At 37.2% G+C, this 26,077-nt stretch overlaps 5 protein-coding genes and 1 pseudogene across 6 annotated transcripts; 4 read left to right on the top strand and 2 right to left on the bottom strand.

Moving 5' to 3' along the window:
- The first annotated feature begins 279 nt into the window (after positions 1-279).
- On the top strand, positions 280-1,612 carry LOC106340631 (annotated as a pseudogene).
- Positions 1,613-3,275: 1,663 nt separating this feature from the next.
- LOC106337825 (mitogen-activated protein kinase kinase kinase 1-like) lies at positions 3,276-4,295 on the top strand. Its single transcript, XM_013776937.1, has one exon. It carries the CDS (start codon positions 3,285-3,287, stop codon positions 4,293-4,295), a length of 1,011 nt encoding a protein of 336 aa, XP_013632391.1. The 5' UTR covers positions 3,276-3,284.
- A 6,126-nt stretch (positions 4,296-10,421) lies between these two features.
- LOC106337559 (zinc finger protein 8-like) lies at positions 10,422-11,469 on the top strand. Its single transcript, XM_013776667.1, has one exon. The coding sequence runs from the start codon at positions 10,506-10,508 to the stop codon at positions 11,253-11,255; it is 750 nt and encodes a 249-aa protein (XP_013632121.1). The 5' UTR covers positions 10,422-10,505; the 3' UTR covers positions 11,256-11,469.
- A 2,247-nt stretch (positions 11,470-13,716) lies between these two features.
- On the top strand, positions 13,717-14,966 carry LOC106341665. Its single transcript, XM_013780370.1, has 2 exons — positions 13,717-14,599; positions 14,673-14,966. The coding sequence occupies exons 1-2, from the start codon at positions 14,011-14,013 to the stop codon at positions 14,870-14,872; spliced, it is 789 nt and encodes a 262-aa protein (XP_013635824.1). The 5' UTR covers positions 13,717-14,010; the 3' UTR covers positions 14,873-14,966.
- On the bottom strand, positions 14,752-19,615 carry LOC106341663. 2 transcript variants are annotated; one of them, XM_013780367.1, is made up of 9 exons: positions 19,215-19,615; positions 18,816-19,124; positions 18,482-18,732; positions 18,132-18,273; positions 17,633-18,001; positions 17,408-17,533; positions 17,180-17,308; positions 15,110-17,076; positions 14,752-14,875 (listed from the first exon to the last, which is right to left on the bottom strand). In XM_013780367.1, the coding sequence occupies exons 1-9, from the start codon at positions 19,293-19,295 to the stop codon at positions 14,839-14,841; spliced, it is 3,411 nt and encodes a 1,136-aa protein (XP_013635821.1). In that variant the 5' UTR covers positions 19,296-19,615; the 3' UTR covers positions 14,752-14,838. The 2 variants fall into 2 exon arrangements, with proteins under 2 accessions (XP_013635821.1, XP_013635822.1); XM_013780368.1 differs by lacking the exon at positions 14,752-14,875 and having other exon boundaries at positions 14,973-17,076.
- Positions 19,616-20,306: 691 nt separating this feature from the next.
- LOC106341664 lies at positions 20,307-24,752 on the bottom strand. The gene is made up of 8 exons (XM_013780369.1): positions 24,429-24,752; positions 24,018-24,323; positions 23,692-23,942; positions 23,403-23,544; positions 22,911-23,279; positions 22,660-22,791; positions 22,444-22,572; positions 20,307-22,345 (listed from the first exon to the last, which is right to left on the bottom strand). Exons 1-8 carry the CDS (start codon positions 24,516-24,518, stop codon positions 20,444-20,446), a joined length of 3,321 nt encoding a protein of 1,106 aa, XP_013635823.1. The 5' UTR covers positions 24,519-24,752; the 3' UTR covers positions 20,307-20,443.
- Between the last annotated feature and the right edge of the window lie 1,325 nt (positions 24,753-26,077).

The raw sequence follows: 26,077 nt of genomic DNA on the forward strand, positions 1-26,077 counted from the left end.
TGGTTTAGAGTTTTGGGTTTAGGGTTTAGCGTTTAGATTTTAGGATTAGGATTTATGGTTTAGCGTTTCAGATTTAGGATTTATGGTTTTAGAGTTTAGGTCTGAATTTAATCATTTACCACAGGGGTGAACCTAAATATTGTTCATTTGATACACGCGTCGTCAATCTCATAATCTGGAGTGTGGACCATCCCCTTACGTTAGGACCACCGTGTGGGTGTGCTTGTTCCCCTACAACACACAAGTCTCCAGGACCAAATTATATGATGTTCCTGAGTTTGACCAACCAAATCGCTTCTTGAATCTTTGCTCATCTCGTTTCAAATCCAATATCAAACTCTTCTCGACGATTTGTTTGCTCTGTAGTTCGAAAACGTTTCTTTTAAGATGGTCTGGTGGAGAAAGAAAAAACAAGAAGTCAACGAGCGTCAGAGAATGTTTATGAAGAATGGTTCGTTACTACTTGAAGAGCTAATTGCGACTAGTGATGATGCTAAAGCAAACCCTATAAAAAGTTTCTCAGCTGATCAGATCCTATAAGCCACCAACAACTTCAGCCGCAATAATCATGTCCGCATCGATAGATTCCGTCATTACAAAGGCATGCTTGATGATCGAGTCGTGCTTAACAAGAAATGGGCTTATGGAGGATCAATTTTCTCTGAAAAGATATACCGCGACTTAGCGGTTTCATCAATGGTTAGTGGCCACAAAAACTTCCTGAAACTGTTAGGATGCTGCCTAGAATTTTCTTACCCGGTTCTAGTTTGTGAGTACGCAGAAGTAATAACTCGTAGCTTAAGAGGAGCTAGATGTCCTATTGATCCATCATTAACATGGAGTATGAGAATCATTATAGCAAAGGAGATAGCAAACGCTTTATCTTACCTTCACACAGCGTTTTCAAGAACTCTAATCCATAAAGATATACAGCCTTGTCAGATTTTCTTGAATGAGAATGGAACAGCAAAGTTAGGTGAGTTTTGCAACTGTGTTTTCATTCCTGAAGGCGAAACATATGTTCAAGAAGATGTATTGGAAGGGACATATGGGTTTCTTGAACCTAACTATGCGTCAAAAGGTTTGGTCACTGAGAAGACTGATGTGTATAGCTTTGGAGCGTTTATGTTTGTTCTTTTAACTGGAAGAATACCGCAACCGATGTTTTGGAAAAGGGAAGATCATTTGGTGGAAGATCCAGAATGTTTGTCTAGATTGGTCAAGGATAGGAGATTTGATAAGGTTGTAGATAAGAATATGTTGGTTGTTGAGGGTAGAGACATAGAGCAAGAGAGGCTTCAAATCAAAGCGTTTCTTGAGCTCTCGTTGAGATGCATTGGTCGTCAAGGAGATGTTCCAAACATGACTGATGTGGCTAAAGAGCTTAAAAGGATTGAGAGATTGAAAAGTGTTCCTTGTTTAGTCAAAGAAACAGTTTAAACCTTTTTGTTATTAAGCTCTTCGTCATTTGGTGAATCAGATGAGAAGATTTGTATCCTATACATACTGATAAAAGGATGTTCACTTTGGATGAGACTTATTTGGCGCTTCTCACCTCGTAATGGTGCGGCTTGCTTTTTGCTTAGCTATCAATGCTCATAAAAGCTTAAGCTTAGTTAACAAAATTATTGATATTTTTTACTATTTGATTGTTTAGGTTGGTTCTGGCTAAGAGAATCAACAAGGGTACATCCCTATATGAGAAAATATCCTCTAGTGAGCTTAGCAGCTTTGTCCATTGACCACAGAAACAGAGTAAATGAAAGTAAATTATACATGAGAAAGTTGAGCAATTTGTCTACAATACGAAAAGCAGCAACCGCATTTGGCACAGTAATCTTAATCATATCCTCCTAGAGATTACCACCTTGTGTCCTAAAGCGCAACATTATAGAGACAGAGTCAAGTCTCCAAGAATAAACAACAAATTTAGAAACCAAAAAAAAAAACTCTGAAGCTACCATTTGCACAGACAAGGTCACAACACCTTGTGTGTCTCTTCAAATGCGGTCTAGAAAATATTATAAAAACCTTGTGAACATCAGTCTAATTAACCTTTCCTTAAGATTATTAACTATCCTTGCCACTAAATACCAACATGCCTTTTGCTGACCTATGAGAAAGAATTATAACAACCTTATGACCAGCATCCACACAATGAAAATCATCCTTTAAAAATGTTATTTGTTAAGGTAGAGAGATTAGACTTTTTCACAGCACAATGAAATGGTCTAAGCTGGTCAAGAAGATTCTAATGCAACGTTGGTTGATGCATGTATGTATATGAGGGAATTTAGTTCAGAGGCATCTTAAACTAAATTTGTCTCCTATGATAGGCCTTTTAATTTGTATCAAATGCTGATATCTACTACAACTTTTCTTTTGCTAATCCAGCTCATGGGAAGAGAGACACTTACTCTTTGTTCGTGTCCCATATGGTATTAGACACACAATAAGGAGACACAAAGTGGAAGTTGGATGAACGTCTAGGAAGCTAGAGAAAGAATGTCATTTGTAAGTTTCAACTTGTTAGCTATCTCAAAACTAACTTTCACTTTCATTATCCTCAACAAACTCGCACGTCACTTGGTTCAATCTCTACAGCTTCCTTTATCCCCAAAGTTGTATCTCTAACAACTTCACCACATTTTCCCCAATTTTAATCCCACAAATTGCTTATGCAGCAGAAGCCCTGGAATAAAAACAACAAAAAAGAGTTACAGATGGAATGCAAATTCTCGGATAAAAGGTATAATTGATACCGGAGTCTCTAGTTTGGGAGATTATTCTATCAAATTGGATAGCAATTTCCAATATTCTTCCGTATCAATTTTCAAAATGCCGAGTATTCAAGTTCTATAAGAAAGCAAATTTAACATGAGTACTACGTCAACAATCAAAAGCATGCACACATTGCAAGAACACATATATATCATCAAACAAGATAAAGCAAAAATGGAAAGAGTTTTTTTTTTTTTGGAAACTAAAAGAGGAAAGAGAGAAGAGAGGTAGAGGCTCAGGAGATTGCATATCTTACATTATGATTTCTCATAAGTTTTCTCTTCATTATCGAACACCTCTATAGGCGTCTGAAAGCAAGATCGAGAGGTGCTTCTAGAAGGTGACTCCATATTTCCTTTTTTCAATATATAATACTAGGGTTTCTTTTTCCTTTCTTGCTAGTCTCTACATAACTCGACTCTCTAGAGGGTTTATAAATATTAACAAGATACACAAAGAACGAAAACCATCAACATTAATCAGAGCGACTCGATCACGAAAACATGCGACGTTACAGAAAGAAACCAAAGATCGATCAGCCCAAACCCGATACGAAATTCATCAAGTCTCTAGGAAAGGGTACGTACGGCTCCGTCGATCTCTTCAGCTACACAAAAGAAGACGGCACAACGTTCCACAACGCCGTCAAGACCTCAGACTCCGAAGATTACAACTCCATCGAGAGAGAGTTTCGTGTCCTCACCGAACTCAGAGGATGCCAAGGAATCGTGCAATCTTTTGGTAACTCTCTGATTCAAGAAACCGATTCCAACGGAAAGAAAGTCTACAAGATGTCCATAGAGTACGCAGCTGGTGGTAACCTAACAGACTACATCCGCGTAAACCGAAGATTATCGGATCCGGTTATCAAAGACTTCACTAGGATGATTCTACAAGGGTTGGTTTCGGTTCATGATCACGGTTATGTTCATTGCGATCTTAAACCGGCGAATCTCCTTCTCTTCCCACGTTACGATCAAGAAACATGGTATTGCTCGTACGAGTTAAAGATTTCGGATTTTGGATTGACGGTTAAGGCAGGAGATGAGTCAGTTTGTTGGGAAGCTAGTTCTCCTTTTGTCGGAACGCCTCTATACATGTCTCCAGAGTCGGTGCGTGAGGGTACCACCGTTGAGAAAACCCTAGATTTGTGGTCGTTGGGTTGCGTGGTTTTGGAGATGTATAACGGTAAGCATCCATGGTTAGGGGTTTGTGTTGGTGATATAAAGTCTCGTTTATTGGGTGGAAACGCACCGGAGATTACAGAGAGTGTTCCTTGTGACGCACGGTTGTTTATGGAGAAGTGTTTCGCAAGGGAACATGGAGAGAGAGGAAGCGCTTCGAAGTTGTTGTTGCATCCGTTTTTGAATGGAGAGAGGAAGGTGACTGATGAAGCCGCCGGTGGAGTGAGGAGGAGGGTAGGGTTGAGAATCAGGAAACCTCCGTCGAGGTTTGAAGATATTACAACACATGGGCCGAAACAAAAGGCCCGTTTAAGAAAAGGCCCGTTATAAAGCTTATGGGTAAAATCACCTAAGGAATCACTTTGTTTCGGCTGACATTATAAGCTTATCAGTAACCAGTGTATATTTTATATCAACAAAAGTTGACATGAACTTGTGTATACCAGACTCATTTTCCACGCACGAGGCTTCTAATATTAAAAAAAATATTATAAAAGTTTATATTTCCTTTCTTAAAATTTTGTTTGTTTTAAAAAGAAAGAAAATTGACAAGGGGCCGGAGACATCACATAATGTAGAGAAGTTCCCCACATACATCGTTAAACCATCATCTGAAAAGATGCTTTCACTACATTGTAATCGTTACATATATAGGAATATTCGTAAATGGTGGTCCATATAAAAGAAACAAGACCCATATCAATTTCAGACAATAATGATAATCACTAACCCACCAAAGCTTAGACCTTCCAAAAGCTAAAATAATTCGCATTTGTATGTAATTATATTTTTATTGACATTTCGCATATCTACACAAGTTTAGAGAAGTTTAGAGAGCCTATTGTCTTCATATGTTGCTGTCATTGCCTATGTGTAGCTTACTCATTCAATCATTTTTCTTTCCTAACGCCTATTTTCAACTCTCATTTCTTTATACTAATACTTCATATTATATTGTGTTACAAAGAAAAAAAAAACTTCATATTATTTGTATCCCAGTCTGTGACACGTTGAAAAATTAACGACAATCTGATCGCAATCAATTTTATAGCTACTGACAAAAAAATATTGCTAAACAATGGCGGCTGGAACATCAAACGTTGTCGCAGGGGTTATAGCTAACAACAGGGATAAGACAAGAGCTAGTTACGTTTTTTCATGCTGAATTTCAAGATTTGGGTCGGTTGATGCTGATTTGTAGAGTATTATGGTTCATTATGAACTCATTCGTATGTTCAGATACATTATATTTATTTATTAAAAAGCTATATATTTCTTAGTAAAATCAAATCACACAGAGTCGGTTCAACACAAAACTCATTTTCATTTACTAGTAAAAAAGAACAATTTTTCTACAAAAATGAATCCTATTCGTAATGTGTAATGAAGATCATACCGTGAGGTATTTGATTGACCATGGCGTTATTGTATATAAGAAATAAAAATGAGTTTGGTGAATTCGAGGAAATGATGGAGAGTTAGTATAGATTGTTTAACACTGAAAGAGACTAGTGAGCTCTTCATGTTGTTTTCAACTCCACTTGCATTTGTTCTGTAGCTATTAATTTTGGGCTTCCTCTCATTCTTTAGTTCTGTTTTCTTCTACTTAAAATAAAATATCTTCCACCATGTATTTCCTATATTACTTTGAAGTTTGGTCCTTATATATAGCTGAACATTGTGAGGTCACATACAACGAAAAGGACAAGATATGCTTGTCCCTTAAAATCTAGTCTTTTTTTTTTCATTTTCCATATATTTATGATCTTTAATTATTGCTGGCCAAACAATTCACCAATTTTTTTTCTTTTTTTTTGAAACTTACCAATTTTCTTTTTGAGAAAAAAATAATGAGGAGAGAATTTGCATACATATATGTATGTAAGAGTGGAGGAGTTGAATCCAAGAAATGGATGTGAAGGCGAGAAAGTGAGAGATATGGTCCCCTCAACAAAAGCCAGAGCATATGACTGTGACTTTAATGGCAAAGCAAAGAGGTTTGCATTTGCATGATTCAATGAAGGGTTGCTGTTAGGGTTTGGGAGATTTGTTGGCTTTTAAGTGCATGTTTTTTGTGGGGTTCAAATGCCATTCATGGGATACAATTACATTTTCTTAGATTTTTTTTTTGTAGAATTTTTTTCCTATATTTTATACTACTAGAAAAAGATTAGAAAATACTAAAACATTCTTATTAATTTATACTATTTACTTGAACGCTTAAGATCACTTATCACTTCCCTGGGATATTTCTTTAATATAATTTGAAATTTTAAAACCGCATGTTGGGTTTAAACAGGGTTTATATTTGTTGAAAAATAAAGAGATGTGGACTCCTCATGTGAGGTCCAAAATCTGCAAAGTTATGTATGTAAATTAATGTAGTTTGGGACCAGTACTTCGCATGGACATTACCATAGTTGAATTTATTTCCGTTCTTACAATACGTTTTGATTAGTCAGATATCACATACACGTTATGTGAATAAGTGAATTTCTGTAATGATTATATTAAAATTAAAATTAAAGGCTAATAGCCTAAGTCGAATACAACCGGAGAGAAAACTCGACGATAAATTGAAAAGCGAAAATAATTAAAACATAACAAAAGATAGAGATAGCTAAGGAGAGAAGAGACCCATAGAAAAACTTTACTTGTAATCCTAAAGCTTGCATTCGAAGGAACACGCTGAAGTCGAAATCGAAGTTTCTCCAGCGGTCCGAGCATCTTCAAAGACAACATTTTTATATTAAAATTAAGGAAGTCACTCTAAAACCACCTTCTTAGGGGGAATCCATCTGCAATTTTTTTTTGAAAGAAAACATTTTTTAAAACGTTTACACCAACTGCTTTACAATTTTATAACTGATAAGTTTTTTCTTTATCATTCCACAGTGACCTGATACATCTGTGGAATGATACATATGTATACAATGAAAAATAGCAGAAATTAAACTACCTAGATATTAACATCTGATCTAAGTTCTTATTTGAATTATGACAGTATATACGTAGAAGAATGTTGCGAATTGAGATTAAGAAGTTTAATAGTATGCTATGAAACATTTAGTAACTTGATTTTTTTGTTCTTTTTGAAGTATAACTACCTAAGGTGTAATTATAGTTTATGCTTATAAATATATCATAAGCTATAAAAGAGCGCATAATATTTGGGGTTCTTGTTCGTAGATAATCGGTGCAAATCATTATGTTTGTTGCTATTGTACATTCAGGAGGTTTTACCAAGCGATATCCTAACTAGTAACAACATTTAAGAATTTTGTTTTGTCAACGTAACAGCATGATTAGATTGAAAGAGCTATGTTTTAAAATGGATGAAATTCCGTTTATAATTGTGTATTCATCTTTGTTTAATCAATGCGCTTAATAATACAAATTAATTAACATTGCATACATTCATGATCAAAAATTTACAAAAGCGAACCAGGAAAAATAATACTAGTGGACTGAAAAACTGAATAATTCGTACAACGTATCGAATTTTGAGTGTGTAGATAAAACATAAAGAGAATATATAGTTCAAAATGAAGAAGACGACGTGGACCGAATTTTGCCGGATGATCGTTTTGATAAGTTTCGACAGGTTACTTGCATTGATGAGAGGTCGAGATCTCTACAAATAAAGATTCAATCTTTGGTTTAATTATATGGTGATAACATGAACTAGTTGGTTATTAGCATCATTCAATGATCATGTAGAAGGACCACCCCTCTCTCTCTCTGTGTAAGATCATCTTTGCATCAGTGAGACAAAACATCCAAGAGTGTAAAATGCTGGTCCTTGAGAGAGAAGATCTCGCTTTAATTACGTCTCCGTCTAACTCTCTCCTCTTTCTCTATTAATCTATTAGTAGTAAAATTCATGTACTTATACGTAGACTTAATAATAACCAAATAGCTAGGGTCCATGGTATAAAAGAGTCCATACCTAACTTCACCTTGCTAGTGATCTCTTACCTATAAACTCTCACTCTTTTTAGTTCAACCCATTACTCACCATGACCTCATTTCATCTGCTAACGATCAATTTGGTAAGCTTTTTTGTCTTCCTTTCAACACTTTCGGGAATCACTTTTAGGAAACAGCTAACAGAAAAGGAGATAACTTTGCAAAAGGAGAACTTATTGGAGTTTTAAGAGAAGAAATGTATGTGTGATTGGGTAGGGAAGTGAATAATTAAAGAGACCTCTCATTTATCCGGCCATTTTTACTATATAAATTTATTATTTCCGTAGAAAAAAGATTACTCACCGTGACACGGTACATGACATAACCATACATGGTAGACTCATATATAGTAAGCTACTATTTAAACACATTATGTTTTTTTTTTTTTTTGTTTTTTAAACACATTATGTTACATACAATACCAGGGCCGGTCCTGCGTAACGCTTAATGAAACATTCGTTTTAGGCCTCCAAACTTTTTGAACAATTTTATATGTAAAAAAACCTCCAATTTAAAAAAAAAAAAAATTTAGGCTTCCAAATTTTTTAAATTTTTATTGAATGGTCTCCAAAGATACACAAGATAAACGTGTATTCCTAATACTACATACATATCCACGTATCAGTGCCTAGTACACAACCATAACCCGATATCCAATGCATGATGAATAAGAGCACCTCCAATTGTAGTATTAGGAAGACTTAATATTTAAAGAAAGAAAAAAAATGAAATTAAGAGAGAATGCGCAAAAATTCTCAGTTATGAGATTTTAAAAAACTATGGGATATTTAAAAAAAACACATATCGATGATTAACTAATTTAATGAAAATAAAACATAAATAAATAATTATAATACTAAACATTTTTTTTTTGTTTTAGAAACCTTGGTGCTCTAAGAAGAGCTAGCTATATCAAATTTTTTGGTAGAGAGATATATATCTACCATAGTAATTTTAGATATACACATATGGCACTTCAGCCTATTCTACCGAAATTTGAATCCGTCACCATTTTTTTTTTAATTACAAGAAAAAAACTAATACTGTATGTACATTTTACTAAAGAAGCAAACAGGAAAAAAAAAGCTTACTAGCCAGGTAAACCCTTATTTAAGAACCAGTTCTTAATTTTTTTAGTTAAAAGTTAAGAGACGGGTTTTTATATTCCGTTAAAAACCTCACCCTAAAAACCCCCAATAAGAGCATGATTAATGCGGGTCTCTTAGGGTGGGGTTCTTAGCGTAATATAAGATACGGTCTATTAGCTTTTAACTAAAAAAACTAAGAAACGTCTCTTAAATTTGTTAGTTAAAAGTTAAAAGATCGTATTTTATATTACGATAAGAACCTTATTCTAAGAGACATGCATTAATCATGATCTAGTTAGGTGTATAAAACATAACTAGGTTAAGATTCGCACCTTGCGCGGGATCAACATTATATATAAAAATTATTTTATGTATTAAATATTTTTACATATTATAAAATAATAAATATATATTAAATAATTAAAAGTCAGTAACTATTAAATATATAATTAAATTGGTGCGAACATATAAATCAATTTTATTAATCCAAAAAATATTTTTTTATATTTTAAAGGATATGTAATTAAATTTAAATGATACTAACATAGATAATATATTTTAGTATATTTTTAATATTAATGTCTATTAAATGATGATTTCTACTCATATAGTTTTTTGATCATTTGTATCTTTTATAGAAAAAAATTTAAATTACTGATAACAAAATTTTCATTGTGAGATTAATAGTTTTGGTAATTTATAATTAAAAAAAAAATAAGTTGCCAACTATCGTTCAAAAATTCTATCAAAAAATTGTTCAAAGTAAATTTTGAAACTAAAATATTGCATTTTATATGGTTTATATTTTAATTTAAAAAGATATATATATTAATCTAAATAATTAATTAAATTAGAGTTCTTACTTATATAATTTTTGTAATCATTTGTATTTTGTCATAACAAAAATTTTAAACCATGGATCATAAAATTTGAATGTGAGACTTTTAACAGTTTTAGTAATTTATAGTCGTTTGTAAAAATTTAAAATATAACATATATATAAAATCTATATTTTTATTATATAGTTATTGTGGATGTTTAATTTATTTAATAGTTTAAAATTAAACAAATATGATAGAAGATACACTATTTTTTTATCAAATCTTTATTATTTAAAATCATTAATTATCATATATACTTTAGCCACATTAGGCAATTCCGTAAATTTTATTTAAGTATTTAAGGAAATAATAAAGTACATTAATGATGATTTTATTGTTAGTTTAATAAAATTTTATTATATAATTAGATGGACCAACATATTTTTCTAATAATTTTAAGAATCATTATAGTGATGACATGTAGTTAAAAAAAAAATTGTAATGCTTATTAAATAATATACAGGGATATACCGACTAGGGCATACAGTTGATTACTTTAGAATTTTGGAATCTCTTTAAATTAATGCAAAACCTCATCTCTTGTCTTTCTGTCTCTGAAACAGTCTCAAACTCACTCACTCACTCCTCTCTCCCTCTCTTCCATGGAAGAAACCAATGGAAGAAGAGAAACTCACGATTTCATGAACGTCAACGTTGAATCCTTCTCTCAGCTTCCATTCATCCGCCGTACACCTCCCAAAGAAAAAGGCTCCATTATTCGTCTCTTTGGCCAAGAGCTCGTCGGAGATAACTCCTCCGGTACTACTCAACAGGAGGAGGACATTCTTGAAACCACAAAAACCAAGATCAACGACGAGAGATCGGAGAATGTCAAGGAGAAAGACAAAGACAGCAGCAGTAACAGGAGATTCGAGTGTCACTACTGTTTCAGAAACTTCCCAACTTCACAAGCCCTAGGTGGACACCAAAACGCTCACAAACGCGAACGCCAACACGCCAAACGCGGTTCTGTGCCATCATACCTTCATCAGTCTGGCTCTCACCACGTCTACGGCTTCCTCAACAACCACCACCACCGTCACTATCCCTCGTGGACAACGGAAGCTAGATTCTACGGTGGTGGTGGTGCTGGAGTAGCACAACAAACGCCGTCGTATTACTCACGCACTCTTCCTCCTCCTCCTTCTTCTTCTAACACACCGACGATCAACGGAAGTCCTTTAGGTTTGTGGCGTGTACCGCCTTCCACGTCAGCAAACGCTATTCATAGCGTTTACTCAGCTTCACCAGCGTTTAGGACGCATGACCAGGAGAGTAAGGAGCCGCATTGGCCTTACAAGTTGATGAAACCTAATGTGCAAGATCATGTGAGTCTCGATCTTCATCTTTGACACTTTTTTTTGGTGTCCATATATCATTTTAACTTAGCCGTGATGAGACTCGTTCGAAACGGTGAGGCCAATGTGAAAAAAAATGACGAGATATTCATGTTTTGTAAGGAGAACCGGCATGATGTGTAGATCTTGAACCTTTGAGGTTTCTTTCTTCAGATTCTGAGTTTATATATATTAATAAAAAATCATTTCTGATTTAAGTTTAGGAAAATATATATGTTCAATCATTCATTTCTGAGTTCTGTTATGGCTTCAAGAATCAAAGAGGAACATTAAATTAATAGCCATGGAAGTCATATATGCACGTACTTTCTCTGTTGTTGCAGTCAAGAAAATTTAAGTCTCGATCAATGTTTCATTAACTCAAATTGTATGTCTATTTAACCATTAAATAAACCCCACAAATCTCTTTAGTTCCAAAACGTTTACAGTACCTGTTTAATAGAACGGTCTTTTACCGAACCAAGAGCCAAAGAAGAAAGCTCTTGATGTTGATGATGATGATGATTCGGTTAGTGTGGGGATCACGGAAGACAATGGACTAAACAAAAGGGGGTATAGAGAGAAAGAGAGCTGGGAAGTGAAAGTGGTCCATGATTACAAATGTAGAGTTAAACCAAAGAGCGCTTTCATATCTATCTCAAAAACACTGAACCTAAAGCTTTAACCTAAAATAAAAAGCTTTCTTCTTTAGCTTCTTTTCAAACCTTATTCGAGCAACTCAAAGAGAATCATCAACCAAGCTGTATACCATGTATTTACTTGTTCATCTCTACGCATATACCATAATCAATATTTTTTAATGGACTTGAAAAAAGTAGTTAGAATCCGCCACACATGATCATGTCTCTTTGCTAATTGCCTCCAAGAGAGTAGAGTTATGATATAAGCCCATAAAGCCTTTAAAATAAAAGGCCTACAAGAATGATAAGTATTGATGGTATCTATAATAAGAAGCAAGGATATCAATCCTCGTACCTACCATGTGTTACACTAATCAAAAAACATTAAAGACTACAGTATAGTATAGCTACGACTTTTAGATAGACCAAACATTTCAAAAGCTTGACTTTTCTAGTTTTGGCATGACTTCAATAACAGATATATGTGGCATTGCCTGCACCATATATATACCCATAATTAGATCATTTCTTTTTCCAACAACTCATGATGGTTATAGTTACATAATGCATTTCAGTACCAAAGCTTAATAATTACCTTGGTACTCTTCTCTAATTAATTATGTTATGAAACGTTGTAGCATGCATGATTTGTATAATATCTAACTAATGAGCTATAAACTGCTTAACTGACGTTAACCACAAATCATAAAGTCTAATCAGATTATTGTGATAACGATGGACCACAAGGTGCAAACTCAGCCCATCATAAGGTTATTCAGACAAGTCCTATGGGAACATAAAAACAAATAAAAAGACATATATGCACTCGTCGAACAGTTGTTTGGATAACAAAGCTGCAGAGGCTAAACCAGAGAACACAGTACATCTGAGAATTACGTGATGGTTTTATCAAATTATGGAAAATTTTAAGGATATGGTGGTGTACATGTCAAAGAGTTAACATCAAGAGCAGCTAGAAAAGGACCCCACTAAAGTTAATGCAATGTAGAAGAAAGCATGTGATGAAGAACATGATAAAAGAAGCACATAATAAAGACGTGTGAAGAGCACACACATACATTATATTATATAACCTTAGGACCACATTTCCCTGCTCTCTTGTCTCTTTTTTTAGATTAGATTTGTAAAAGGACTAGTGGAAGTTAAGGAACATCGGCCCACAACCCTAGGAAAATTGCAACTTGAGGATGATAGTTCGAACAGTAGACATCTCAAACCACATTCAAATTAAAACTCAATCTGATTCATACAACGAAGTAAGCTTCCAAAATGGTGGTCTTGTTTTGGTAACCTAAGTTCCACCGACACTATAGACCATGTGGTTAATTTATCCTTTTAGACTCTGGTTTTTTGTACTATACTAATTTTTCAGCATCTACTTCTCAGATGATGTTATGTAAAGATTAAGGACAAACATATCACAACCAAGTTAATTTCATTTGCAAAAGGTAGCCACTGAGGAAACATGGTTCTTGTAGTTACATGATTGCTTATAAAATGAAGCAAAAAAGGCTGGGCCGGCCCAGAGATTTTGGAAGTCGTAGACCATTTAGTAAATATTTTAGTAATTTGAAAGTGTAAATTTTTTTTTTTACAAATTTAATGGTCTATTTGCATATAAATTTTTTCAAAAAGTTTAGAAAACTGAAGAGAATGTTTCATCAGGTTTGACCGAAGGCTGGTCTTTGAAGAAGGTACCATTATAGCAATGGATTGGGAAACAAAGAAATTTTGAAGAATGAAGAAGGAAAGGAACACAAATTACAATCACATAATATTTTGTATAACTAACATTATGGGTGAGATACCTAGTTAGAAACAGAGTAGTACAAGTTCTCCACGCACAATCATATAAATCAGTTTTCATGCTATCCTCAACAGAAGATAACTGGAGATACTATGATGCTCTTTCTTTCACCCAACAGCCAAGACAGGTACTTTCCAGTGCATTAACTAAAGCTACCCAATGGGCCTAATGGGCTTTCTTATTGCAGCACAAAGAAAGACTCTCATCGTCTTCCAACTCTCGAGATGATGCCCTACAAAGTCTTCTCTCTCTGCTACGCTATCTTCTTCTTTCGATCTAGTACAGAAGCTACAGTTTATCAATGCATTCCCTTTCGTTTCCATCTTCTTCTTCATCCCTTCTATCTTCTCTGCTTGCTTTCAACTCTTCACGTCTTCTCTCTTTGCAACCAAAGAAACTAACTCGTCTTCAAAGTCACTACCTTTCTCCTAAACTTTCCACTAAACAGTCTGATGCGTCTCGTCACAGAGCGTTTTCTGTTTCCTCCTCTTCCCCACCAGAGGAAACAGTCTCCATGGTCGATTTCCACGAGAAAGACTGGTCCTTTCTCGAATCCATGGAAACCGAACAGACCCAGAAGCTCGAAAAGATCATAAAGGCTGGAGAAGTAACAGAGTCTTCGAGGGTTCTGGTCTCGTTTAGCTCAGAAGCGTTCGTTGACCGTCTGGTGGAGTCTTCGCCTTCCCAGCTCTTGCTTATAGTCCACGACTCCCTTTTCATGTTGGCCTGCGTCAAAGAGAAATACGACAAAGTCAAATGCTGGCAAGGAGAGTTTATCTATGTTCCTGAGAAATGGGCTCCTTTAGATGTCGTGTTTCTCTACTTTCTTCCGGTTTTGCCTTTTGGTCTGGACGAGGTGTTCAAGACACTGTCTCAACGTTGTTCTTCAGGTAACAGTGTTCTTGAACCATGTCTTCATTCTAATTGTTGGCTCTTTGGTTTCTAACACTCTGGTCATAACAGGTGCACGAGTAGTAATCAGTCACCCGCAAGGTAGAGAGGGCTTGAAGCAGCAAAGGAAGGAGTTTCCAGACGTGGTTGTCTCTGATTTACCTGATGACTCCACATTGAAGAGTGTTGCTAAGAAGCATTCGTTTGAGTTAACTCAGTTCGTTGATGAACAAGGACTTTACCTTGCTGTTCTTACCTTCTCCAAACAATAGATTCTGTTCCTGTTGTCTTTGTAATGAAATGCACGAATCATTTTTGAGCAAATCAGAACCTTTTTGAAAAGATAAATAATTATGTAAAGAAACTCTTGCGGAGAGATCTTTACATGAAATGAAAGATACTGCGTTCTGGATTACAATCCTCCATAACGCCAAACAAACCCAAAAGTAAACTGTGTATAAAACCTTGTCCAGTAAACTGTATAAAAAGCTTTTTAGAAGATAGAAAACCTCAAGCTGTTGCTTTCCGCAAACAAGCTGTACTCTTCACCTACTGTGCTCTCTTTCTTCTTCATAGTGTGGTTACCAAACGCATGATCTCCTGAGAGCTGCAGGGAGAAGTCCCCCAAAATCCCAATGGAATCAGCAGGAATCGAGTTACTTCCTGCAACAGGCCCACTAAAGTGGAACAAAGAGAAGTCTTCGCCACTATCAGTTTCCCAACCGCTAATGCTTCGAGTTTCCACTTGAGAAAATCCGTTAATTTTATTTTCATCTGCTGGCTCAAGAGTTTGAACTTGGTCCACGGTGTTCATTGTGTTGATTTCAGCAAAGGGATAAAACATTGGAGCTGGCCCGGAGTGGAAGAAAGGGGTTGCTGAATGGTTCAATGGCGTACCATACGGTACGCATAATGGGGACTCTCCATTCAGACTGTATGCAAGAGGACCTGCGTATACATAATGGTTAGGATGAGGGAATGGCATCAATCCGTTGGCTGGAGCTGCAGACCAAGAGACTGGAGCTTGATGATAGTAACCCATTGTTGCAGGACTCTGGAAGACAGGCAACGGTATACTCTGCATTTGGGGAAACATCATGCTTTGTGGCTGTGACAGGTAGGAACCAGTATTCACAGTGGGTACCGTATTGTCTATGCTTTGGCTAAGAACCGTAAAAGGAGTTCCAGATTTTTCACTTTCACCGTTTTCAGCTGGATGGTTAGACATTTTCTTAATCCTTAGAAGGTCTCTTTCATCAACACTCTTCTCTGTCTCTTTCTGTATCATCTCCTCGTGACAGTCATGCACAGAGTTTTCAGTGCCCAGTAGATTCTCTCTTCCTTCGAAGTGCTGACTGGCGTCTTCCGGATCAGACATCGGGGAGGATTCAGAGTTTCCGCTGTTTGAAGAAGCTGTATTGCTGTCTCCTTCACTGAGGCACGAAGAGCAATTATCTGAACTGGAGGTTCTACTCATTATAGGATCTTTCGAGTACAGGACATCATTCTTTGATGTCAACATCTTCTTGCCTTCCTCGGTTGAGTAATCACGATGATTAGCATTACCCAACTTTTCTGAAGCATTGCACTCGGACTGTGCATCAGCTAACTTCACAGCGGAACTTACATCCTCAACCTCTTCTGCCTTAAATGTTGAACATGTAACTGGTGGTGCGTCAGAGTGCGAGCTGTTTCGCGGATGCTTCAACTGCGTAGAGTCCAAAACTTTTCTCACAGTTACTGGCATGCCTCTGGTTGCAGATATATTAGATTCTGCCTTTTGCCAGTATCCATTAATGGGTTTGTTACTGCAAGAATGGTCATCGTACCTCCCACCAGACCTAATGCTGTTTGGTTTACCACCAGCCTTCAAAGCTTTGACCCTCATATTTTTATTTGACCCGTTAAGATGTCTTGCCGACAGTTCCAAGCTACCGTTACAGTATCTTGTCTCAGCCATATCAACAAAAGAAGCATTTTCCGGATATCTACATTTCTCTGACCATCTCAAAGCATGATCACGCTGAACTTCTTTCCATAATCTTTCTGTCTGATGAACAGGTCTTTGCCTATCATTCGAACAGTACCCATTTTCATGATCTATAATCTCTCTATCAGTGCTATCAGAATAGTGGGCATCCGCGGTTGAAGTAATGCAACCATCCAAACACTCACTATCTTCATCATCAGGAGAATCAGGTGGAGACAATTCTACATCTCCAGTTTCAGTTCCCGACTCCTCGCAGTTTATGATATTACTTGATTCCTCATCAAGATTCATAGAGCCTTCTTCTTCCCTTGACAAATTTGGCAGCATTGCTTCAATAAATTTTGGATTCTTCTGCTCTTTTTCTCGTTCTTTTTCCTTCAACCTCTCTTTTTTACGAAGTTTCTTCTCCCTTTCTTTTGTTCTTTTCCGCTCTTTTCGCTCCTCTTCTTCAAGCTTTTCTTTTTCTTCTTCCTCAAGAAGCTTCTTCTGCAAGTGTTAAGATGATGAAGTTGTTGGAAAGAAAAAAAGAATAAAATGCCTTCTCAACTTGCATAAATTGTCAAAAGGGTAATCAAGATAGCAAACAAACCTGCTTCTCCAAGGTGATAATTTCCTTGCAGGCAACATAAACACGTTGCTCTAATAGTTTCGATGAAAGGCAGACAAATATACTGTGTGCATTTTGACGGGCTGTACCATCCCTAAATGCCTTTTCCACCTAAGATTGTATTTATGAAGAGAGAGTATTAAATACACATACATAAAGCACAGGAAAAAAAATAGATGGGAAGTGAACTTAGAGGTATCTATAACAAACCTGCTCCTTGAAAATAACCGTTGCAGCATCTAGAAGAAACTCACGAGCAAGTTCTGGACTCTTAGCGTGCTTTTGCGGACGGAAGCACTCACCATCAAGCTCATTCCCATCTTTGTCTAATTCATTCTTGTATATTGTAAATACAATGTCAATGTTTTAGCAAGGAGATATCATATCTGCAAAGTTGTAAATATCTAAAGGGTCTCAGTCAAAAGCTTCGATTACCTCTTCTTCCTCAACCTCTTCGGCATGCTCAAAAAACATTCGGATGCATTTCCCTCTTCTAATTGAAACAAAGCCATCCCCAACCACAAGCCTGGAATGAACGCATTGTTGGCATCCCAATGCATGGGCTTTGACTGATACCTCGGAGGAGCAGCCATTTTTTTTAAATGCCCTAAGAGTAATGTAGCATTCTTTTAATCCATGAAGGTTTAGGCCACTGACTTGCGCACTCCTATTACTGCCTACTCGTCTGAAATCGAGGATATCGGATTCGCCTTTGTCAGTTCCAATAGCCCACTCAAACTGATGATATCCAGCATTCTCTGTAAAATTTTGACTCCAGTCTGCTCTAACGGAATCAACGCCCACCTGAGATATTGCAATTAAACTTCTCATTCTTCCTTGGAATATAAGCTTCTTAGGTGTACGGGTAAATCTACTCTTGTAGTATAAGGTACAGGAATCCACAGGGATGAAAATGTTAAGAAAGACAAAAGACCTGATATTGAAAAGCTGTATCCGCAACACAGAACCATTCGGTACATTGTGTTTTCCGTTGGATTCGTTTAAGTTCCTTAAGCGCTTTAAACTCTCGGATAACATTTTTTCTGCAGTCTCTACAAAACTTCTTACGGTCGAATCTGTGGTTTGAAAGGTAAACATGTTACTGAGGAATGGAAAAAAAAAAAGACACAAGACCATGAAAAGAAGATTAAGAGAATACAACAACTAAGCAATGCATGCAATCATCATAGTTGAAAGATTACATCCCTAACCATTTTTCAATACACCCTAACTAGAGAAACCAGATCATAGCCAAACATCCAAAAAAGAAAAATCAAAATCAACCTGGAAGTTAGCATTCCAATGAAATCTTCTTCTTTCATAGTGAAAAGTGACTGTCGACTTTGGTCTTCTAAAGCAGAGTAAAAATCAACTAACGTATCACAAGAGAGCCATCTGGTATGCAAAGCACAAGCTTCCCTTGTCCCATGACCTTTACCATAACTTTGACTAATCCAAACCCTTCCATCGCCACCACAAGCATCAGGATAAAGCAACTCACGCTCCCTCTCTCGCGCACGTGCACTCTCAAACACCTACAAAACAACAACCAATACATTATTATTATTATTATTTTTTAACAAACAAACCGTTATTCTATTACTCAAACTAAACTCACAGTTTGTAGCACTTTGAAAGATTTGGGATACAAATAGCAATCAAGAAGCGTGAGCGATTCATCCCTCGTGGCGGTGATTCCTCCCCACTGATGAGCGTCGGGGTTACTGAGAGCTGAGCTGTTGTTGTAGTTGTTTTGATCTTTGGACGATCCTTTCTTCTGTTGCAACGAAACAATCTGCAAGAAGCCTTCGAGAAGAAGGCCGTGGCATCTGGAGCAGCACATGTTCTTGCGCGCCTGCTCGAAGAGTGCCTGCCTGTCGATCCTCAGAAGCTTCTGCTTAGCCTTCGGAGATAACTCGCTCCAGAACTGTATTCAATAGTTCAAAACAAAATTCAATTTCGTCGACACGTGTCAAATCATCATGAGAGTTAGATGAATGGGAGGGGGGAGAAGGACCTTGTGGAGCTGAATGTAACTGACTCCGTCGACGTCACTGGACCAAAACCCAGAGGAGGAGTGGTCATCCTTGTGTGCCATGTAACACTCGTCTCTAATCTTCACCAACCAATGATCTTCATCGAAGAGACTAGTAAAGAGAATTCAAAGCTCAGCCGAATCGGGAAAAAATCAAGGAAAGCAATCGTAGGAATGAATTGGGTGAATTGAATCGTGATAAACCCGATGACGATGTTTTCTCCGGATTGAGATCCCTTTGATGGAGGGAGGGAGGGAAGGAATCGAATCAAAAATTGGGATTGAATCGGGAAAGAGACGCGACGAAGACGATTGCGATGAGATTCGCTCGCTGCAGCAGCTAAATATACATTAGGCGAGACGCGTTAGTGAGAGAGAGAGAGAGAGAGAGCTGCTGGCTTGGAAAGAGGGTTACAAGATGTTAAAATGAAATAACCTTTAACCTATAATATGCAAAAAGAGATCTAGCTTACATAGTGTATGGTCATGAACTATAAAACTATAAACTATAAACGTGTTCCAGTCAGTTTTTATTTACTTTATGTTTTGGATTTAGCCTCCTAAATCTCAGAGTTTTATATATATAGATGGATTAAATTCAGTTAATAATATTTCGGTTTTATGTATATTTTATAACTTTTTAATATCTATTTTAAATTTAAATTCATTTCGGATTCTTTAACAATACTTCTGATTTAGTTACTTAAATTGAAATAGTTTTATAATTGAATATTTGAAATAATTATTTAAATTTTAGATAATTCATTTTAGATACTATTTTGTTACAAAAAAAATACTAATTTGTATTTGTTTTATTTGGTTTTTTTAAGGTTTCTCGGATTTTTTAATCCCTTTCGGATTTGGGTCGATGATATTCAATATCCAAACTACTGCTGACCCATTCAGTACTTTTACCTGATGATTCCACCATGAGGAATGTTGCTAAGAAGCATTCATTTGAGGCTACCCATACTGTTGATGGACAAGGACTTTACCTTGCTGTTAACCAAACAATAGATTATACCAGAGAACCATCTATAGATCGTCTTCTGTATTGAAATTATTCATTTTAAATAAATCTGAATCTTTGAAAATGAAAAAGAAGAAAAAAAACTCTTGCAGAGGATCTTTACACGAAATAAAATAAACCACCAAACAAGTCCAAAGTAAACTGTATAAACCCTTTCCAGTAAACAGTATAAACCAACCTCTTAGAAGAGAGAAAACTTCAAACAGTTACTTTCCGCAAACAAATTGTACTCTTCACCCACTGTCCTCTCTTTCTTCTTTTTATTATTGTCACCAAACAAATGGTCTCCTGAGAACTGCAAGGAGAAGTCCCCCAAAACCCCATCTTTGGGATTAGCAGGATTCGACCTACTTGCTGTAGAAAGAGCAACCGGCCCACCAAAGTGGAACAAGGAGAAGTCCTCGCCACTATCAGTTTCCTGACCTCTTCTGCTTGGAGTTTTCACTGGAGACATTCTGTTTATTTCCCTTTCATCTTCTGCTTCCTTCAGATAACTCCGCTCCAGTGGCTCAAGAGTTAGAACTTGTTCAACAGTGTTGTTCATTGTGTTGATTTCAGCAAACGGGTGAAAAAGGGGAGCTGGCCCGGAGTTGTAGAAAGGGGTTGCTGAATGGTTCAATGGGGTCCCATACTGCAGACATAACGGTGAATCTCCATTCAGGCTGTATCCAAGAGTACCTGCGTACACATAATGGTTAGGATGAGGGAATGGCATCAATCCATTGGCTGGAGCTGCAGACCAAGATACTGGAGCTTGATGATAGTAACCCATTGTTGCAGGAGACTGGAAGACAGGCACAGGTATACTCTGGTTAAGCATTTGAGGAAACATCATGCTTTGTGGCTGGGACGGGTAGGAACCAGTTATAACACTGGGTACCGTATTGTCCATGCTTTGGCTAAGAACCGTAGAAGGAGTTTCTGATAATTTACTTTCCTCGTTTTCAGCTGGATGGTTGGACATTTTCTTAATCCTTAAAAGGTCTCTTTCATCAATACTCTTCTCTGTCTCTTTCTCTATCATCTTCTCGTGACAGTGATGCATTTCATTGTCCACTAGTTTCTCTTCCAAGTCAGACATCGGGGAGGATCCAGTGTTTCTGCTGTTTGAAGACGATGTATTGCTATCTCCTTCACTGAGACATGAAGAGCAATTATCTGAACTGGAGCTTCTACTCATTATAGGATCTTTCGAGTACATGTCACCATTCTTCGATATTAAGTGAACTTCCATCTTCTTGTCTTCCTCAATTGGATTAATACAATTACCAGAAAACCTGATGCAATCACTACCCAACTTTTCTGAAGCATTGCATTCAGCCTGTGTATCAGCTAACTTCACAGCGAAACTAACATCTACAACCTCTTCTGCATCAGAGTGTGAGCTGTTTCGCGGATGCTTCAGCTGCGTGGAGTCCAAAACCTTTCTCACAGTTACTGGCATACCTCTGGCTGCCGATATATTAGATTCTGCCTTTTCCCAGTATCCATTACTGGGTTTGTAACTGCAAGAATGGTCATCGTACCTCTCACCATTCCTCTTTTCTGAACACTGAAACCCCTGATGAGACCTAATGCTGTTTGGTTTACCACCAGCCTTCAAAGCTTTCACCCTCAGATTTTTATTTGACCCATTAGGATGTCTTGAAGATCGTTCTATCCATAATCTTTCCGTCTGATGAACAGGTCCTGGGCTATCATTTGTACAGCACCCATTTTCATGATCTATAATCTCTTTATCAGTGCTATCAGAATAGTGGGTCTCCGCGGTTGAAGTAATGCAACCATCCAAACACTCTCCATCTTGATCATCAGGAGTACCAGGTGAAGACAATTCTACATCTCCAGTTTCAATTCCTGTGTCCTCACAGTTTATGGTGTTGTTTGATTCCTCATCAAGATTCACAGAGCCTTCTTCTGCTCGTTTTTCTCGTTCCTTATCAATAAACTTTGGGTTCTTCTGCTCTTTTTCCTTCAACCTCTCTTTTCTACGAAGTTTTTTCTCCCTTTCTTTTGTTCTTTTCCGCTCTTTTCGCTCCTCTTCTTCACGCTTTTCTTTTTCTTCTTCCTCAAGAAGCTTATTCTGCAAGTGTTAAGATGATGAAATTGTTGGACAGAAAATGGGTAACATGTGCGAAATTGCACAGATGTCAAAAAGTACAATCAAGATAGCAAACAAACCTGCTTCTCCAAGGTGATAATTTCCTTGCAGGCAACATGAACACGTTGTTCTAGTAGTTTCGATGAGAGGCAGATAAATATAATGTGTGCATTTTGACGGGCTGTACCATCCCTAAAAGCCTTTTCAACCTAAGACATTATTATGAAGAGAAAGTGAACTTAGAGAAATACACCTACATAAAGCGCAGAATAAAAACAGAAGAATCTATAACAAACCTGCTCCTTGAATATAACCATTGCAGCATCTAGAAGAAACTCTCGAGCAAGTTCTGGACTCTTAGCGTGCTTTTGTGGACGGAAGCACTCACCATCAAGCTCATTCCCATCTTTGTCCATCGCGACTTCATTCTTATATATTTATTGGAAATACAATGACAATATTTTAGAAAGGGCCAAGGAGATATCATATCTGCAAAGTAGTAAATATCTAAAGGGTCTCAATCAAAAAGCAGTGAAGCTTCGATTACCTCTTCTTCCTCAACCTCTTCGGCATGCTCAAAAAACATTCGGATGCATTTCCCTCTTTTAATTGTAACAAATCCATCCCCAACCACAAGCCTTGAATGAACGCATTGTTGGCATCCCAATGCATGGGCTTTGACTGATATCTCGGAGGAGCGGCCATTTTTTTTAAATGCCCTAAGAGTAATGTAGCATTCTTTTAATCCATGAAGGTCTAGGCCACTGGCTTGGGCACTCCTATTACTGCCCACTCGTTTGAACTCGAGGATATCGATTTCGCCTTTTTCAGTTCCAATGGCCCACTCGAACTGATGATATCCAGCATTCTCTGTAAAATGTTGACTCCAATCTGCTCTAACGGAATTACTTCCCACCTGAGATATTGCAATTACACTTCTTATTCGAACTTGCAATATAAGCCTCTCAGGTGCACTGGTAAAGCTACTCTTGCAGTATAGGAATCCGCAAAGAGGAAAAGGTTAAGAAAGATAAAAGACCTGATATTGAAAAGCTGTATCGGCAGCACAAAACCACTCGGTACATTGTGGTTTCCTTTGCATTCGTTTAAGTTCCTTGAGCGATTTAAACTCTCGGATAACATTTTTTCTGCAGTCTCTACAAAACTTCTTGCAGTCGAATCTGTAGATTGAAAGACCATGAAAAGAAGATTAAGAGAATACAACAACTCAGTAATGCATGCAACTAAGTGGAGAAACCAGATCATATCTAAACACATTGTGACAGAAAAACATCTAAAAAAAATTCAAAATCAACAAAGAAAAAAACCTGGAAGTTAGTCTATCAATGAAATCCTCTTCTTTCATAGTGAAAAGAGACTGTCGGCTTTCGTCTTCTAGAGCAGACCAAAAATCAACTAACGTCTCACAAGAGAGCCATGTTGTATGCAAAGCACAAGAGTCTCTTGTTCCATAACCTTTGCCATAACCTTGACTTATCCAAACCCTTCCATCACCACCACAAGCATCAGGATAAAGCAACTCACGCTCCCTCTCTCGCACACGTGCACTCTCAAACACCTACAAACAACAACCAATACATTTAGCTCACCCCCAAAAAAAAACAGGGAAGGCCTTGGATGGGATTAAACTTACATTCTGCAGCGCTTTGAAAGATTTGGCATACAAATAGCAATCAAGAACCGTGAGCGATCCATCCCTCGCGGCGGTGAGGCCTCCCCATTGACTCACAGCTGAGGTATTACAAAAGTTACGGGATAGAAAGGTTTGATCTTTCGGCGAGGACTTGCTACTTCCTTGCGAAACAATCTGCAAGAAGCATTCTAGAAGCAGCGAATTGCATCTAGAGCAGCACATGCTCTTGCGCGCCTGCTCAAAGAGAGCCTGCCTGTCGATCCTGAGAAGCTCCTGCCTAGCTCTCGGAGACAGCTCACTCCAGAACTGTGTACATAAGAGTTCCAAAACATATCGATTTCAACATTCAATTTCATCTATCAAATCAACGAAACTCACATCTTATACAATGAATGGGAGAAGAAGAAGGACCTTGTCAAGCTGCTTGTAGCTGACACCATCGACGTCACTGGACCAAAACCCAGACGAGGAGTGATCATCCTTGTGTGATAAACCCAGCATCTAAAGCGAATTTAGCCGAATCGAATCGAATCGAATCGAATCGAGGGGGAGAAAGCAATCGATAGAGATCTATAATTGGGTGAATGAATCCTGATTACGATGTTTTGCTCCGGGATTGAGATCTCTTCTCGACGGAGGGGAATCGAATCAAAATTGGATTGAATCGGGGGAAGAAGGAGACGCGACGAAGACGATGACGATGACGATGAGATTCGCGGAGCTAAATATAATCTTAGAGAGAGAGAGAGAGAGATGCTGGTTGCGAAAGAGGGTTTCGAAAATGTTAAAATAAACCTAAAAATGTGCAAGAGATCTATCGAAATGTACTTTCCTCTGTTACAGAGAGTAACAGACTTTTTCTTTACACATTTTGGGGAGGTAACTAAATAATTATTTAAAATTTTCTATCCACATAGTAGCAACATATTAAAATCAAAAGAAAACATTATTTTCATTTATGTTGCTGCCATTCCACTTTGCTAGTCTTTTTAATTATTTGTACTTTCCCCTGTCACAGAGAGTAACAGACTTTTTCTTTATACATTATGGGGAGGTAATTTAATAATTATTTTATATTTTCAAATCTAAATAATAGAAACATATTAAAATCAAAAGAAAAAAAAAGATTATTTTCATTTATGTTGCTGCCATTTTGCTAGGCTTTTAATTAATGTAATTTCCTCTGTTACAGAGAGTAACTTACTTTTCTTTTTACATTTTGGGGGGGGGAGGGGGTGGGGGTAATTTAATAATTATTTAATATTTTCAACTCCACATAATCGCAACATATTAAAATCAAAAGAAAAAAATGATTATTTTCATTTAGGTTGCTATCATTTTGCTAGTCTTTAATTAATGTAATGTGTAAAATTAAGTCAATACATTAAATTTTGTACAATCAACTTAAATGTTTTTGTTGACAAGAGAAAATCTTATCATTTTTAATGAATCTATATTTTAAATGAGTCTCGAAAATATACACTAGATTAAAATAGTCTCAAACACTGTCTTTAGTTTAGGGCAGGTTTATTGATGTATCTTAATGGTGTATCTTACGTTAAATGGGATTAAAAGAAATAGAAGAAAAGAGAATTAGCCAAAAGACGACTCCTAATTAAGGCCGAGAAGGGGCGTCTCTTGAGCGCCACGTGTCAGCCATCAATGGGAGAAAGGAGGGATGTCCACGTTGCTTCGGTTTCGTCTCTTCTTTTCTTTTTTTCTCTCTGATTGTCTCCTCTCCTAGGCGAAAAGGCGATTCGACTGTCCTTCGGTGGCGCTCGTCAACGGAATGCCGTGTCTCACCGTGGCTCTTGTCGATGAAGGAAATCGGCGTCCTTTGTATCGGTTACTCTCGTCGACGAAGGAAGCCGGCGACATCTCTCTCCTTGTGGCTCCCGGAGACGAAGTCAGTCGGCGACATGTCTATCCGGCGGCTCTCTGAGACGAAGGAAAGCGGCGAGATCTCTCTCATGGTGGCTCTCGGAGTGTTTAGGAAAGCGGTGAACGGTGACATCTCTCTCCTGGTGGCTCTCGGAGACGAAGGAACACGGTGGCTGTCT

This window comes from Brassica oleracea, chromosome C4 (assembly GCF_000695525.1).
Source record: "Brassica oleracea var. oleracea cultivar TO1000 chromosome C4, BOL, whole genome shotgun sequence".
NCBI classification, from domain to species: Eukaryota; Viridiplantae; Streptophyta; class Magnoliopsida; order Brassicales; family Brassicaceae; genus Brassica; species Brassica oleracea.